Raw genomic sequence first — 18,146 nt, forward strand, 5'->3', positions numbered from 1 at the left:
GAGATGCAGTGCAGTGATGGAATGTTTGTCTGCTGTGCCTAAGATCCTGGCTGCAGACCCCCTGCTGGGCAGAAAGTGCCTAATGCTAAGGATCAAGCAGCTACATACAGTCCTGGTCCACATGTCTACTCACCCCAGATAAGGATCCCACTACAGACCAAAGTACAGGAATCATCAAAGTCCAGACTGATTAGGGTTAGTGACGGGCAGAAATGATTCAAAGATGGCTCCATCACCAAAGCCCACCCCAGCATGGATAACAGCTCACAAGACTAGGAACTTAGAACACACTGCACAGCTTGCAGACATTTCAACAGGTTATGGGTCCTGGGTCACTCAGATTCACAGTTGACCCATCAATAAATTTTAATAAGAAGAGGCTTTTCTAAATACTGGTGCTGAGGCATGGTGGTAGTGCGCTCAATCCCAGCACTCGGGAGGCAGAGGCAGGTGGATCTCTGAGTTCAAGACTAGCTTTGTCTACAGTTTGAGTCTCAAGATAGCAAGGCTATACAGAGAAACCCTGTTTCAAAAAACCAAAACCAAGCAAAACAAAGCAGAAAAAAAAAATACTGATGCTAGGTGATCATGGCACCAGGGCTTGAACCAAGAGCGCACTTCCATGCAGCAGCTATCCATATCAGCTCAGTGTTTATAAAGACAGTCCTCACAAGATTACATGTGTTCTGTCTATGTAGAGGCAGGGTCTTATTTTAACATATATGTCTTGCAGTTGTCCTCTTTTTGAACAGAATAAACAAGTTGATTTGATTACAAAGACAGAAATAGCAGTTAGCCTTGAGGCCTGTTATTTTGCAAGAACTGCAAATTTTACAAGCTCAGTAAATTTAAGAATAGTCTTCAATGTCTGTGGGGGAAAAAGATGTGGGCTGCTAGGGTACAGCCTGTACAAGTTAGGGACTTACATGTTAGAAGCATGTGTTGCTTTTTGTTTCTTGTGAATCATCACAGGTTTGTCCTTTACAGGAGCGTCAGCTGAGCTAAACCTCTTCTAGGTGGCTTGTGGTAGAGGCATCTCTGCAGTTTCGCTTGTCTGAGTCTTCTTTTGCAGTTTGGCTCTGCTTTTCTGAGAGGCACTCTCAACTTTAAATGCTTACTCTGGCAGGGAAGGGCCTAGTGAGTCAGTCAGTTTCAGGGACTTCCCTGCCGCTCTTTTGAGTGGTTTACCTTTTTGCTTAAGAAGCTTCTCTGAAGGCTAGAATGTTTCAATCTCGGAAGAGACGGTTACACAACATCGAAATATAAAATATTGCAGCCATTCTGTAAATCCCTTGAGCTATTTCTCAGAGAGAAAAATGCAAATCCCTGTAATTCACTCATCCCACTACTTAATAAAGGAGAAATGAAATGATCTCCACACACAGAAATGTCTATGCATGTGTTTGTTCATTAACAAGATAACTTGAAAGTTTTTCACATGGTGAGTAGATGAGCAAATCGGGGCCTATGCCTATCATAAAACACTAATCAGTAAGTATGAAGTGTTGATGCGTACTGCGCTGTGGAGGAGTTTCAGAGGCATGCTGATGCACAAAGAGTTGCATGCAGTATGCATTGATTGGACGAAAGAAGACTTGAGTGGCAGGAACGAGTCAGGAGGAGAGTGGCTGCGGTGAGGAGGGGACTTAAGGCAGGAGAAACAGTATCGATTGTGACATTAGTTACACATTAATCAATTTTCACTGAGCTATACTTTCCTTTGTTTGTTTGTTTGTTTGTTTTTTGAGAGGGTTTCTCTGTGTAACAGCCCTAGCTGTCCTGGAACTTGCTCTGCTCTGAAGACCACGCTGGCCTTTAACTCACAGAGATCCCCCTGCCTCTGCCTCCTGAGTGCTGGGATTAAAGGTGCCACCACTGCCTGGCTGAACTATGCATTTATGATAATAGGCTTACTACAGGTGAATTATATTTTAACTGAGCTTCCTACAAAAAAAAAACAAAACACTTAAATATCCACCTTATTGCCATTGGAAAACTGTTCCTTCCTGCCTGACTCACCTTACTGTATATTTAAAAAGAAGCACAAATTGACTCAGTCAATTTATACTCAGTCACTTTATAGACTAAAATTGATTATTTTGTGACTGGGTGACCTCCCATTGTGACCCATTTCTCCCCTGAATTCATGCCCCCAAAACAGACAATACCAAAAAATATGAAAAGTACTCTAATAGTAACCCGGTCACTAAACACAACTCTGTACTTGCATCTGAATAGAAACATTACATCAGGTGTTTAATTTAGTAACCTAAATGTGTGGTATACATGATAGTAACCCTGGTACTGGAGGCCTGGTATACATAGCAAGTGTATAGCAATGTCTGGTGTACATAGCTGCTTAGACAGAGACCCTATCTCAAAAAACAGAACCAAATTTTAAAGAATAAATAAAAGGTATTTTTTTTTTTTAGAGTTTGGGACATGTCAAGCATAGTGTCACACACCTTTAATCCCAGCAGCACTTGTGTGAGTTTGAGGCCAGCCTGATATGCATAGACAGGGTTACATAGTAAGATCCTGGGAGGGGGGAGTTTGTGTGTGTGTGGTGTGTGCCTTGGGTACAATCTTTGTTTAGAAAGGGTCTTTCACTGGCCTGTAGCTTCAGGTAATACTAGGCTGCCTGGCCATCAGGGCCCAAGTATCTGCCTATCTCTGCCTCCCACTGGGATGTGCTGCCATCATGTGTGGTTTTTCAACCTGAGTTCTGGGATTGAGCTCAGGTCTTCATGCTGTGGGACAGGCACTTTACTTGACTATCTCCCCAGTTTTCCAGCCCCTTTTTTCTGGCCTTTAACTCTGGTAGCCAAGGATGACCCTTAACTTTTGGTCTTAGTGCTAGGATTATAAACATGTGCCACTATACCTACTTTATGTGGTGCAAGGGAGCTGTTACACAGTTCTCTGTGTGCTAAACAAACACTCGACCAAATAAGCCACACTGCCAGCCTACATTACCTTTTTTTAAAAGATGGGTTTGTTAAGACCATGGTGAGGATGTAGAAGTTCTTACTGGTTGAGCTTTTATTAACTGAAAATTTAGGACATATGGGGGAATATATGACTGCATGTTTTACTTAAGTTCTATCTGAAAAAGGAGTGTGCTCAGTAAAGTCTATAGAGAAAATTACTGAGGAGTGAGCTCCAAGTCTTTGATTTATGTTTAAGTAGTTTACAAAATATATCTTTTATAATAACAAAGAACCTAACCTGTGTGATAAAAACCCAGACTCATGTTACAGTTTTATAAAGGAGACACCTAAATTAAAATAACTCAGGATGTGGAGATAAATCAGTGAGAAAGGATATTTGAGCAAATGTCAACAAAAGTAGTCTACCTAGAATAATAAGTGTAAAATAATTCACACTGACAAGATGTATTCTGAAAGAGAAAATAGTTGTAAGCACTTGTGGACTGAGCTTTGAAATTTCTAAAGAGAATGCTGATAGAATGCAGGCATAAATTGGCAGTTCCACAGTCTTGATGGCAGGCTTGGCAGTTTCCCATGACTTAACAAATCTAGTGGTTTAAAAAGCCCATACATAACTTCAGTTTAAAATTAAATACTTACAAAGAAGGAGGCACATTTTTCAAAACTTACACCATCCAACTCACAAATGTTAATTTGAAGTCATTCCACAAGGAAGATTTCAAGGTCGGGGTGCAGTGCTGCTTCTGTCCTGTGTGGAGATAACTCCCTCACTGTGAAGAGTCAGAAGGCACTGGGTTACTTATTAGTGCTCCTGTTTATTTTATAGGATCTGCAGGAGTTGGACACACAGACAAGATTGGACGTTTGAAGGAGCTCTGTGAGCAGTATGACATCTGGCTTCATGTTGAAGGGTAAGTACTGGTGGTAAGGTCAATTCCATGTTGGTCTTCATGGAGAGTGGACACCCAGACCAATGATATTTATCATTAAAGGTTTGGATTACAGATGACAAAATTACCAAATGAAAAGGAGATTTTATTGCTTTGTACATCTGAGCTTTGTACGTCTGAAAAGATCAGTATTAGGACTAGCGCAAAGCATGGTGTCAACCAGAATTCCATACATTCCTCTCCACTTCTCCCTAGTCATGATCATTTGACTTTATTTCCTATATTTTGGCTCATGGAGAGACATTTCCTGTTATAGTAAAAAGTAACTGCAGCAATCCTAACCACCTTTCCAACTTCATGTTCCATGAGTTCCTCTGACAGTTGAGGTATTTTGAACACCTCTAAAGTAGGGAAGTGACTCCACCTGAGCTCATAGTTTGGTAGAGGTGATAGGGTCATTTGACAGAAGGGCCCAGGGTGTCTTCAGGGAGAGAAGGAACAGGTGCAGGGTGGCGAGATTCCCATGTCACCACATTGTCCAAGATAAGGATACTTTTATCTCACCTCTACAAAAAGAACAGTGACTGAGAAAGAGTGGCCATAAAAGATACAGAATAGTGTGTGCATTGTCCTAAATAAGCAGAGATAGCCCCCGAAGCATGTTCCTATTAAAAGTGTATTTTGAAACGTTAGAATTTTTGTAGTTCCCATCTTTTGCTTTAATGAATGCTAATGAAAGGAAAGACGTAGGTGAAGATGATTACATGTTGCCTTACGACAGCACAGTTGGTTCTTTCTCCTGTAGAGTACCTGCTTAGGAAATAAGTAACATTAACTGATTTGTTCTTAGACTGGTGCTTTTTCTTGCAGTGTGAATCTGGCAACATTGGCTCTAGGTTATGTCTCCTCGTCTGTGCTGGTATGTTGTTGGTTTATTGAACATTGGTGGCGATAAGAGGGGGCTTAGTCTGTTCAGTCTCTGGTGGGTTTCCATAGTTTCCACAACTACAGGAGGGACAGTGTTTTCATGTCCTCTCGTTACCTAATGAACAACCCTCTCTCCTTGGTAGGCTGCGACCAAATGTGGCAGCGTGACACTGACTCCTGGCCCGTGGCTAGGTCTGCCAGCCGTGCCCGCCGTGACTCTCTACAGACATGACGACCCTGCCTTGGTGAGCTGACTGTCCGCCACTGCGGAATGAGTGCTGTTCATAATTGCCTTCTGGGATAGAATATAGAGAAATGTAAAGGTTTTTCTTTTCCAAGACAGGGTTTCTCTGTAGCTTTGGAGCCTGTCCTGGAACTAGCTCTTGTAGACCAGGCTGGCCTGGAACTCATAGAGATCCACCTGCTTCTGCCTCCCAAGTGCTGGGATTAAAGGTGTGCACCACCACCACCTGGCTTCTGTTACCTTTTTTTATTCCTTTTTTTTTTTTTTGGCAAATGTACAAAATAATGGGTTTCATTATGGCATTTTCATGCATGTATATTGTACCTCGCTCACACCCTCCAGTACCATTTTTTTAAAGTAGTCATAGTGGCACACCTGTAATCCCAGTTCTCAGAAAAGGCAATAAAATCTCAAATTTAAGGCTATCTTGGGCTACAAAGCAAGTTCTAGAATAGCTTAGGCTACATAGTGAGACCCTGTCTCAAAAACAAAAAGTTGCTGGAGCTCTATTGTAAGGAGGCCCGCTTGTTTGTCCCAGCCGCCCAGCTAGCTTATACCCAAAATAACCACACAGAAACTGTATTAATTAAAACACTGCTTGGCCATTAGCTCTAACTTCTTATTGGCTAACTCTTACATATTAGTTTAAGCCATCTCCATTAATCTGTGTATAGACCCGTGGCAGTGGCTTACCAGAGATTCTAACCGGCATCCATCTCAGGCAGAGGATCCATGGCTTCTCTCTGACTCTGTTTTCTTCCTCCCAGCAGTCAGTTTTGTTTTCTCCGTCTACCTAAGTTCCGCCCTATCCACTAGGCCAACGCAGTTTATTTATTCATTAACCAATGAAAGCTTCACACAAACAGAAGGACCTCCTACACCAGAGCTCAAATTTGGTAGACTGTTTGCCTGGCTTGAAGCCCTGGATTCCATCCTCAGCACCACATAAAATAGTGTGGTAGAGCACTTGGGAGCTAGACCTAAGAGGGTCAGTTCAAGGCCAATCTGGGATACATAGGCTCTGTGTTAAGAAAAAAAACATGAGTCCATGCTTTAAAAAAAAAAATTGGGTGGTGGTGGTGGGGAGTCCACGTACTGCAACACACACATGGAGATCAGAGGATGACTTTGTGAAAGTCTCTCCCTCTACCTTTTAATGGGTTCTAGTGATCAGACTCACATTAGTTCACTAATTAGATCACTCATTAGTTCAGGAAGCCATACATTAAATATTTTCAGTTATGCCCTGTATTTCCTTATGTATATGAAAGATTATTTTTTATGTGTGGCATTTTATGACTATGATTTTTTCTGTTACTTGATCACAATTTACTTAGTAATGGTCATTTGTGAGCTTTTAAGACGTTACCAAGTTTTTGTTAATAAGACAATCAATGAACATCCTTTTACATATTAAATTATTTCCAGAGATGAGATTCCCAAAAATAGGATCACCATTTAAGACCCTTGACCCACATTTTCCATTACAGGTTATAACATAATATTTTGGTTTAAACCCTAGACTGTTTTGTAGATGTTTTAGCAACAGGTGCATGCAAAGTAAATGTTTAATGATTACTACTTAAACAGTTGATATCTTGCTTAGTTGACAATGACCAACAATTTCAAGGATGCTCATAGTAGCCTGTCAAGAGGCTTCTTCCTAAATGGCTAAGAACTGTGGCTCCAGAGCATACCCCATCTGGATTCTCACCCTGGAGTAGCTCTGCCTCTCTTCACTTGTGAATCCCTGAGCACAGCTGGGTCTCTGAGCTAAGCTCACATAGGGCACAAGCTGTTGAAAGCCAAATGGATAATGCAAGCCAAGTCTCCCGGTGTGCAGTGCAGCGTTGCTAGTTAGTGCTGACATTCCAGCAGCCCTCATCAAGGTGCCTGTCTTGTCTTTTTTAGACACTAGTTGCTGGTCTTACATCAAATAAGCCTGCAGACAAACTCCGAGCCTTGCCGCTGTGGTTGTCTTTACAATACTTGGGACTTGATGGCATTGTGGAAAGAATAAAGCATGCCTGCCAGCTGGTGAGTAGAAATGTGAGCCCTGGAGGAGTTACAGAGAGACGGGAAGTCTTTGACTTTTGGTACATTTGTCCAGGACCTTGTCACTTTGGTATACTATCTCATCAGCAAGCGCACCAAGTGCCTCTTACATATATGTATGTTTCTTAGGAGTTCTGGGAGGAACTGGTGGCATTGGCCCAACAATATTTCCACATGCAAAGGAATATGCCGGTGCCACCCGAAATGAGAAAAGTCACAGATGACTTCCAGGGAAAGGGAAGGTGCATAAATATTGCGCTTCACTGACCAGCCTTCCAGGGAGGAGGAACATAAACATTAAAAAGTAAATATAGAGGTCTGTTATGGTGGCCCACACCTTTAATCCCAGCATTTGGGGACGCAGAAGTAGAAGGATCTCTTGAGTTTCAGGCCAGTCTGCACCTATATAACAAGTTCTAGGATAGCCAGGACTACATAGAGAACCATTGTCTCAAAATAAAAAGATTTAGAAAGAAAGAAAGAAAGAAAGAAAGAAAGAAAGAAAGAAAGAAAGAAAGAAAGGAAAGAAAGAAAAGAAAGAAGAAAGAAAGGAAAAAAGAAAGAAAGAAAGAAAAGAAAGAAGGAAAGAAAGAAAGAAAGAAAGAAAGAAAGAAAGAAAGAAAGAAAGAAAGGAGGAAAAAACAATCCAATATAAGTGGCATGGGTTTTTTATATGTATTTTTATTAATGGTTTTAGAATTTCATATATTGTATTTTCACTCCTCTCCCCCAACTCCTGTAAATTCCATTCCATTCCATATCCACCTTACTTTGTCTGCTTTTGTTTTTTTATAACCTATCAGGTCCCATTAGTAATGCGACTCTACTCTTGTGTGTAACCACTGATGGAGCGTGTTAGATATACCACAGCCACACCTTAAAGAAAGGGGACTCTGTGTCCCAGCAGCTCTCAGTCTCAACTCTAAACTCTGGTAGAGGGCATGGATAGTTTTTAAAGATTTATTTTATTTTACGTGTATGATTGTTTTACCTGCATGTGTATCTGTGTACCATGTGCATGTCTAGTGCCCTGAAGCCAGAAACAGGCATTGGATCCCCTGGAACTGGAATTTATGGTTGTGAGCCATCACTTGGGTACTGGGATTTGAACCTGGGTCCTCTGGGAGAGTAGTCACTGTTCTTAACTGCAGAGTCATCCAGCTCCCAGGTATGGGTATTTTTGATACAGTAGCTTGGGTTTCCTATTTGTAAGGTTCTAGGGACAAATATATCTTTGTATTAGAAGTAGTCTGATTATGAAAAACATAAATTCTGTTATAGGTTAATGTCATCTGTTTGGCTTCTATAACAAAATAACTTGGTAATTTGTGAGTAGCAAAAAACATGTTGCTTATATTTGTAGATGCTTAAATCTGAGGTTAACATGTCAGCAGAATCAGTGCCTGGTGAAGGCTTTAGATGGCACCATCTGTGTATTCTCATCTGGGAATAGGGAAAGCATGCCCTTCCGTTTTGTTTGCTTATTTTGTTTTGTTTTGTTTTGTTCAAGACAGGGATTCTCTGGCAGCTATGGCTACCCTGCAACTCACTTTGTTTTTTTTTGTTTTTTTTTTTTTTTTGGTTTTTCGAGACAGGGTTTCTCTGTGGTTTTGGAGCCTGTCCTGGAACTACCTGCAACTCACTTTGTACACCAGGCTGGCCTTGAAATCCCAGAGATCCACCAGCCTTTCCCTCCCCAATTTGGTAACAAATTGTTTTTTAGTGAATCCTTTTTAGTACACGATAGTTGAGTCATGAAAGTCAGGGCTGGAGAGATGTCTCCGAGGTTAAGAGCATTGCCTCCTCTTCCAAAGGTCCTGAGTTCAATTCCCAGCAACCACATGGTGGCTCACAACCATCTGTAATGGGGTCTGGTGCCCTCTTCTGGCCTGCAGGCATACACACAGACAGAATATTGTATACATAATAAGCAAATAAATAAATAAATAAATAAACAAACATTTTTTTTAAAAAAAAGTCAAGCTAGGTGTGGTAGCTCAGACCTGTTTTCCAAACACTTAAGAAGCAAGCAGAGGCTGGAAGACTAAGCATTCAAGGCCAATTTTGACAGCAGGAAAGAGATTGGGTTTGAATATGCATGACTGTAATCCCAACTTTCCTGAGATGTGGGCAGGAAGATTAGGAAGGAGTTCAATACCAGCCTCACTACATCGTGAGTCTGAGGACATCCTGGATCACATGAGAAGCTGTCTTAAAATGGGGAAACACAGTCATGTTTGTGTGGTGTAAGCATTGATCCCTGTGTCAATTTAAAAGCATGTTGTCATCTTTTGACACTTTTTTCTCACCTGTGTATAAGATAATTTATTTCTAAGGATTTACTGAGTTAGTGTATGTTAAACTATTTAAGTAGTACCTGATCACATAAATTATTCATGAAAGTTTAAATCTTTGTTTTAAATATATTCTTGGGCTATTGTTGTAGGTCAGTGGTAGAGCACACACTTCGTATGTGCAAGGCTCTGGGTTCAGTCTCAGTACCCCAAACAAATACTCCACTGTTTCTCCCCCCGACCCAGATATTAGCACTTTCTCCTGTCATTTTTATGCTTAAGAAAAATTATTTTGTTCTTTGGTTTATAGGTTAGTTCCTTTTTACATTACAAATTAATTTTAATGTTTTGTTTATAAAAAGCATTTTTTTAAAAAAAAAAAGTGTTTTCATTTTGCTGTTAGCTCATACCATGATTTGGTTCTTAGGAAATAGAAGCCCTTATTACCGTAGCAACTTAGTCAAATTAGAGGAAGGTTTGAGCACTCATGGGAAAAGTTCAATTCTCCTTGGTTTTAGGAGTGCAGGAAAATAATGATGACATCAACTCCCAAGCCCTTGAGATTACGACAGCTCTGACACTTGCCCACTGCCCAAGCCTGTAGCTGACCTGTAGCTGACCTGTAGCTGACCTGTAGCTGACCTGTAGCTGACCTGTAGCTGACCTCCAGTCCTCTTGAGGGTTTGAATGAGCACCTGTGAAACTATGGGGCATCGGCAGGTGTGCGTGTCTGCATGCTCATGTCTTATAGTCCATACTGTATCATGCACTCCCCTCTCCTCCTTTCCTCTTTCTTTGTGTGTGGCAGATGTGAGCAACTACTCAGTGCCAAGCACCATGAAGCACTTTGTATGATTTCATATGATGCCCATAGTTTCACTGGATTGTAGGTTTCACTGACAGAACACATTTCAAGTGGGGTTCCTTTAGTGGCTTTGCAACATCCAATACTCAATAAATATCTGCTGAATTCGTGTTTCTCTACTCGATGAATTAGAGACTATAGTGATTCTCCTGTCAGTGATGAAGGGTATTTGGTTGTGACTATATAGAAACGCAGTTTTATCCATCCTCATGACTTGTCCTGCTGTGTGCCTTCACTTGCTAGCCCTACATGTGAAAGACTGAAAAATATCTGCAAATGTTGAGTTGTAAAATTTGGGACTCAAACTTAGTAATCACCAAGTTGCAGACGCCTTTCTCTGTCTGATGTGCAAAGATCCCTGTGAAACCTGCTAATACAATTCGGTCCAGTAAGGTTGTGTACTTTTGTGTTGTTATTTGTAGAGTCAGCGGTTGCAAGAAAGTTTAAAGAAAATGGACCACATCAAGATCTTGGTATAGTATATAATTTTCTCTGCTTTTGAATTAAGTTTTTAGCCCCAGTGAAGAAAATGGTTTTCCCCAAGTGTGATAACATTTCATTTGAGTTGTGGCAGTGCCATGAACAGCAATCTTTAGGAGGAATCACATATATATTTATGACCTAATTATACAGTTAGTCTGAAATTAAGAAATCTGTGCCAAACAATGTTTAAATTTTAAATTCCTATTAATTCTGTTAAAATCTAGAATTGCACAAAAATCTTATGTAAACTCCTTTGACTTCACCTTCCCAAGGACTCAAGATCACCCATCCTCGAAGATTACTGTCTCAGAATACTCTGGGCTGCTTTCTGAAACCTTCTCAAACTGGGATGAGAAGGAAAAAGCAAATAGCCCAGGTCTTGTCTTCCAGGATCTTTGCCCCCTCAAGTAGTAACTCACAAGGAGATAAGGACTTAGCAGAACTAGCAACTGAAAGTATCAGTCCAGGAGGGCAGCTTTTCACATTTTGTTTCATAGTATTTTAGAATTTCAGGAAATAAATAGGTCAAGTTTTTATTTAAATGTGCTACTGACAGTTTCTTTGGCACTTTTTGCAAAACAAGAGTTTAGTTCAAAGTTGGTCCTTGAGTTTATTTGGGGTCCAGATTAATATAATCATTTTTATATTGCAGGGTAGGAGTTGGGGGTGGGGGAGCAGGTCCCCTGTATTGCATTCTGAAGCCAGTTATCTGGCTGCATTCAGTTGAGAGGAGACTTGGAAGAGGAGAGTGGGTCGTTGGAGGAGCAAGTCAGGAGCTTGAGTTTTGCTCTTAGCAGTGCCGCGGAGTAACCCGATGACACTGAGTCATTTTCTTGTTTCTATAAGATTATTTGGTTTTATTTTTTGTTTTTTGTGGGTTTTTTTATTTTTTTTTAAAAAGAAAACAAATTATCTTTTTTTCATTATACATACCAATCCAAGTTCCCACTCCTCCCCTCCTCCCATTCTCTCCACTTAAACCCCCACCCCGCCCCCATCCACTCCTCAGAGAGGGTAAGTGGATATTTGGTTTTATATTATGTGTATAAATGTTTTGTCTGCAAGTATGTCTGTTTACAATGTGTGTAAAGACCAGGAGAAAGCACTGAATCCCCTGAAAAGAGTTACAGACAGTTGTGAGTTCCCAAGTGGATACTGGGAATTGAACCCCAGATCTCTGAGAGAATAGCTAATGCTCTTAACCACTGAGCCACCTCTCTACCCCTGCATTATTTTCTTAACCTCTTGTTCTGTCATCTCAGTTGTTGGTTGGACATCTCTGCCTGCAGATGAGATTCAGAGTGGACTACAATGAGCTTGTTAGAGCCGGGTGGTGGTGGCGCACGCCTTTAATCCCAGCACTCGGAAGGCAGAGGCAGGCGGATCTCTGTGAGTTCGAGGCCAGCCTGGTCTACAAGAGCTAGTTCCAGGACAGGCTCCAAAGCTACAGAGAAACCCTGTCTCGAAAAAAAAAAAAAAAAAAAGAAAATGAGCTTGTTAGTAGGAATCAAGGGAGTGCTGAGCCCACTCAGGATCTCCTTATGTCCCCTGTTAACTATCAGTTCTTTTGGAGTCTTTGTAAGCCTACATAGTGTCCAGCCACAAACTTTTCAACAGCCCTTCTTTCAATGGCCACTTCCTTTAGTGGAGGATGTATGGCTAGCAGACGACACAGTCATCAGCTGTCACACTTACTAGTAGGCTACATGTTATTAACAAACATGATACCCAGTGTTGTTCCGCATTGTTTTGTTTAATTCCCACAGCAGTCTCCTTTGTTCTGCTTAGAGACACTCACTGCTCCCCATTTCTTCTCTTTACTGAGTTGTGAGTTTTGACCTCTGTTCAAACATGTCTTCTTCAAGAAGCCTTCCCCTCAGTACACTGAGATCACACACACCAGGACATACATCACTTGATTCCCTGGGATTTTTTATTCTTTGTTGAACTTATGTGTGTGTGTGTGCGTGTGCATGTGTATGTACACATATATAATATATATGTATTTCTATTCTTCAGAGGCTTCATCAAAGGCTTTGTGTAAATTCTCTATCCACTACATGGGCATTAAAATATAGGACTTCAACCATAAAAGCAAAGGTTCACAACCACTCATGTACCCTGTTCATGCAGCTTAACTTAGATTTATTGCTGCCACTGCTTTGTTGTCTTTTTAAAGATTGAGACAGGGTTTCTCTTTGTAGCCCTGGCTGTCCTCAAACTCAGATCTGTCCTCTGCCTCTGTCTGCAGCACCACGTCCAGCTTTCACAGCTGCTGCTTCTGTTTTAGTCTTCTTTCTGGATTCATTTTGTTTTGAGCCCAGAAACGGTTTAAACTCTTTGGATTTAATTTGGCTTAATCTAACTGTTTCAGAATTTAGGGTTAGATAACTTGAGTATCCGCTCAGTCTGTTGTGTTGGTAGGGCCCTGCGTCTGTATATGACTCCGCATGGTATTCCTGTGCACACTGATACTGAGAGCAAAGTATGAGGAAACAGTGATCGTATATAGATAGACGCTGTAGACTGGACCATTCTGCCTTACATCAAAAAAGTGAGATTAGTTTGCCACCTTCTTAGTTCTTTCTTTTTTGTGGAATTTACCCCATTCTACTTAAACAATAAGTCCTTATTCTCTTAAAGGCATTAGTAATTTTATTTATGTGAAAGTTAGAGATGGCAGATGTAAAAGCATTTTAATATAAGAACTAGCTCAATAAATAATTAGCAAATTTAAATATAAATCTTGCCTGATCCGAATCTCCTTAAAATGTTAATAGAGCCAGACCTGGTGGGCATACTTTTAATACCATCAACTTGGAGACAGAAACAGGAGCTTTCTCTAAAATTCTGTACATTTTGAATTCCAGACCTTCTAGCACTACATAGTGAGAGCACCTGTCTGTGAGTTAGCACTTCCTGTTGTGGTCCTACGAAGTGAGTTTATTAGCCATAGCATAATTCAGAGCACAGGATCAATGGCTACAGTGATAGATTACAACTGTTAAATGTTGAAAGAAAGCATCCCCAGAACTTACCCCAACAAGACCACCATAGAGCCTGCCAGCTATTGCTCAGTGGTGTATGCCATGCTGTGTGTAAGGCCTGATGGCCGGCATGTTGTTGTGATGCAGTGGGCACTGTCATCAGTTACTTGTCTGACAATCCACCAGTATATTTTAGGCTGCAGGTGTGTGCATTGCCAGAAGGACTTGAGTCCTGTTCTAAAAGCTGGTGCCTTTTCTTTTTAAATCCTTGAGTATAAAAGGTTCCTTGTTTAGGCTGGAGAGACGGCTCTACAATTAGAACACTTGCTACTCTTGCAGAAGACCCAGATTTGATTCTTAGCACCTACATAGTGGCTCACAGCTATTTCTAATTCTAGTTCCAGGGTATTCAGTATTCTCTTCTGATCTCTGTGGGTACCAGACACACACTTGGGTCACACACATGCATGCAGGCAAAACACAGTGTTTTAAAGGTTGCTTGTTTGCATGATTTTATAGGGTTTGTTGGGTCAAGAGAGTAAGCAACCATCATTTTCATTTTCAGTTCAGGCCAGTTACAGCCTTTGAGCTTTTTAACATGTCTGTGTACAGTGGTATCTCTGCCTGCTTTTCCAAAGATAACATCTCATCCTGTTGGTGTTTGGTCCTATTCTCAATGTGGTAACAGCACACTTCCCTTTCTGCAGGTGGAAGATGAGCTCAGTTCTCCAGTAGTAGTGTTCAGATTTTTCCAGGAATTACCAGGCTCAGGTAGGCAATTAAAAAAAAAAAAATCTGTGCTTCAGACTTTAAATTTAATATTATATGAAATTAAATGGGTAGTCCATATGTTTTCATTGCTAAAATCTTCAGTCATTTTAGAAAAATATAACAGTTTTGCAAGCATGCTAGTGTTAAGTGCCTATGACTAAACCAAGGACTTCCAAATGCCATCACATAACCTGTGCCAAGCCAGCTAGAGTGCAGTGCTCAGCAGACTAGTTGTCAACTTACAAAATTTGCTTTGGTTTGTTTTCAGAATCCCTTTAATGAGAGTCACTTTTTGTTTATTGTTTGTTCTTTTTTTTTTTTCTTTCTTTTTCTTTTCTTTTTTTTTTTTTTTTTTTTTGAGACAGGGTTTCTCTGTGTACTCCTGGCTGTGCTGGAACTCGCTCTGTAGACCAACTGGCCTCAAACTCAGAGATCCATCTGCCTCTGCCTTCTGAGTGCTGGAATTAAGGCTGTGCGCCACTACCGCCCCTCTGGCCTCAGGTTTACCAACGGCTGAGATTATAAACGTGCACCACCAGGCTGGCATTGAAAGCAGTATTTTTTTAAGATGAAAATTAAGAATCCTATTCTAAGCTGGGCAGTGGTAGTGCAAGTCTTTTAACTCAGCACTTGGAGGCAGAGGCAGGTGGATGTCTGTGAGTTCAAGGCCAGCCTGGTCTGCAGAGCTAGTTCCAGGACATTTACAGTTATACAGTGAAACCATGTCTTGGAAAACTGGGTGGGGGAAGGGAGAATTCTATTCTAAAAATCTATTGAGAAGTTACTTAGTTCATCAGAAAAGTATAGACAATTAACCTCAGACATTTTGATTTCATTAATATATGATGCTGTTCTCTTGGGATTCACGTTGGCATCTACATGAAATGGAGTTAAGTTATAATGTTTATTGTAGCCTTGTTTCTGGGAATGAATCCCTTCTATGTTTGGCCTCAGATCCAGCATTTAAAGCTGTCCCTGTATCCAACGTAGCACCTGCAGCTGTTGGCCGGGAGAGACACTCCTGTGATGCACTGAACCGCTGGGTAAAGATGGCTCCTATTTACTTTTTCTCCTTCATGTCTTGGAGCGGTGTCACCTGGCCTCATGCCTGCTGTGACATGGTCATGTGTGGTAGTCATAGCCGCAGGAAGGAGCTTTGTACAGAGAGACCAGACTTGTTCTGTTTTGATTAGATAAGCGCCTCATACACTGTCAGCTCTGGCAGGCCCCTCACTTTCCTTCTGTGACCATGTCCTGATTGCTGTGTAAAGCTAAACAGTGTGTAAAGCCTGGACTTCAGTACCTCTGCTTTGGGCAACAACAAGTGTGGCCTAAAGTTGGGTGTGGTAGCGCACATCTTTAATCCCAGCATTCTGGAGGCAGAGGCAGGTGGATCTCTGAGTTTGAGGCTGCCTGGTCTACAGAGTAAGTTACAGGACAGCCAGACCTACATAGTGAGCTCAAAAAATAAAGTGAGTTTCTTGTCTCAAAGAAACAAAACAAAGTGCATCAGAAGGTACAGGTGTTCCCTATGCCCAGGCAAAGTGGACCAGCATTCTGTTCTAGCGGCTTTTTGGACACTTATGTTTAGTACCTCTAGATTTTAGACTTCAAGTGTTCTTAATAGGGTAAAGATGTTGTCTTAGGGTTTCTATTGCTGTGAAGAGACACTATGACCACAGCAACTCTTATAAAGGAAAACATTTAATTGAGGTGGCAGGTTACAGTTTTAGAGGTTTAGTCCATTTTCATTATGGTGGGGAGCATGGTGGCTGGGAGTATGGTGGCATGCAGGCAGACATGGTGCTGGAGTAGTAGCTGAGAGCCCTACCTCTTGCGAGCAACAGGAAGTGGTCTGTCTCACTGGGTGTGGCTTGAACATATATGAGATCTCAAAGCCCACCCCACAGTGGCATACTTCTCCAACAAGATCACACTTCCTAATAGTGTCACTCCCTCTGGGTTCTTTTCAGACCACCACAGATGTTCACAGCAGTATCATTTCCTGAGGTTTGATAAATATATAATTCATCCTTGTAGTGCCATTCAAAGAAACTATTATAAACCTGTAGACAAATGTTTAAAACAGATGGAAAATGATCAGCACATATTAGATGGAAAAAAATGCAGGTTACTGGGGCTGGGTAAGTGGCTCTGTGGTAAAGTGCCCCAGTTCAGATCTCCAGCATCCATGTAAAACAGAATAGCCAGGCATGGCAGCACTGGAGCACTAGAGAGGCAAAGACAGGTGGTTCAGGGGGTTCGTTGGCAGGACAGTATAAACAAATAAGTACAGTTTCATTGAGAAGAGACCCTGTCTCAAAAAGTAAGGTAGAGAATGACTGAGGAAGAGCCCCGCATTGATTTCTGGCCTCCACATACAAATGTGTGCCTGCATACACACAGAGAGAAAAACGTAGATTCCTAAAATGTAGAATGCCCTGTTGTTACAAAAACAGAGAAAAGACCCTGGGAAATATACCAGATATCAGTAGTCAGTGTTAAGATAGTATTTTGTGAGTCATTTTTATGTCATATTTTTGTTTTAATTATATTGCATATTTTTCTAAAGTGAATTTGTATTTGGAATAACATAAAATGAACTGCTGATATTGGAAGATGTCCTGAAGAATAAGGCAAACTAGCTCCAGGAACCACTTTAGTCTGGTTGAGGTTAGGAGTGTGGATGGGTTGCAGGAATGTTCTCTGTCCTTTCTCTGCAGCTAGGAGAGCAACTGAGACAGCTGGTGCCGATGTGTGGCCTCACTGTCCTGGACTTGGAAGTGGACGGCACATGTTTGCAGTTCAGCCCTTTGATGACAGCGGCAGGTAAGGCAGTCACACCTCTGCCCCTGTGGCAAAGGCAGAAACTGCTAATGGCCAGCAGTCGGGTGACTGGGCCTTATGACCTGCTGTACTGTAGTTTGCAGCATCTTCCTTCGAAGGAGCTTTTCTTTTGGGCTAAATTTAGGTTTCAGCATAACTTCTCAGAGAGTGAGACACCTGGAGCAATTCCGTTCTGTGACTCTAGGTTTTCTGTTTTGATTACTTCTCATGTCCAAGTATACATCTGAGTAACCTGTGGAGCTTTAAACCTTTCAACACAAGACCTGCACAGATTCAAGGCAGACAGGGTCCCACACTGAGAAGGGGAGAAGACATGGGGCAGGTCACCCAACAAAGAAGCTGTCTGCAGTTAGATGCCTGCCGGCAAGGGAAAGTGCCAGAGAGTGGCGGGCCAACAAAAAATGAACTTCGGTGTTTTTGTGAACTTTTTGTTTCCCTCTCTCTGCTTTGTTTTGGCTTTTTCCCCCCCTTACTGGTCTTTTGTTTGTTTTGATTTTAGGCTTTGGACGGGGAGGGGGGTTGTATTTCTTATTTTTTGTCTTGTTTTTTAACTCTCATTTTTTGTGTGTTTTGAAAGAGAGAACATAAAGTTGTGTAGGTAGTTAGGGAGGTGAAAGAATCTAGGAGGCATTGGGAGGAAGAAAAACATGATCAAACATGTAAAATGTTCTTAATAAAAAAGAGTCCCTCCTATCTCAAACAGACCAGCCTTTCAGCAGAGTTGTCACTGTGTGGGATGCAACCTGGACATGCTTTTATTTTGTTCAAATATTGCACTTTTAGTAATATATATTTAAGGTCTCGATTTGTTCTAATACATATAATTAAAGGA

The 18,146-nt window shown here is 41.3% G+C and overlaps 1 protein-coding gene across 2 annotated transcripts in view; it reads left to right on the plus strand.

Annotated features, from left to right (window-relative positions):
- The window catches only part of Pdxdc1 (pyridoxal dependent decarboxylase domain containing 1), a 59,112-nt gene that overhangs the window by 32,341 nt on the left and 8,625 nt on the right, over positions 1-18,146 (plus strand). For both annotated transcript variants that reach the window (XM_057774124.1, XM_057774123.1), the window contains exons 9-16: positions 3,778-3,862; positions 4,712-4,760; positions 4,912-5,013; positions 6,924-7,049; positions 10,649-10,699; positions 14,404-14,467; positions 15,422-15,510; positions 17,191-17,296. In XM_057774124.1, the coding sequence (XP_057630107.1) occupies positions 3,778-3,862; positions 4,712-4,760; positions 4,912-5,013; positions 6,924-7,049; positions 10,649-10,699; positions 14,404-14,467; positions 15,422-15,510; positions 17,191-17,296 (672 nt within the window). The remainder of the gene's footprint in view (positions 1-3,777; positions 3,863-4,711; positions 4,761-4,911; positions 5,014-6,923; positions 7,050-10,648; positions 10,700-14,403; positions 14,468-15,421; positions 15,511-17,190; positions 17,297-18,146) is intronic.

This window comes from Chionomys nivalis, chromosome 7 (assembly GCF_950005125.1).
Source record: "Chionomys nivalis chromosome 7, mChiNiv1.1, whole genome shotgun sequence".
NCBI classification, from domain to species: Eukaryota; Metazoa; Chordata; class Mammalia; order Rodentia; family Cricetidae; genus Chionomys; species Chionomys nivalis.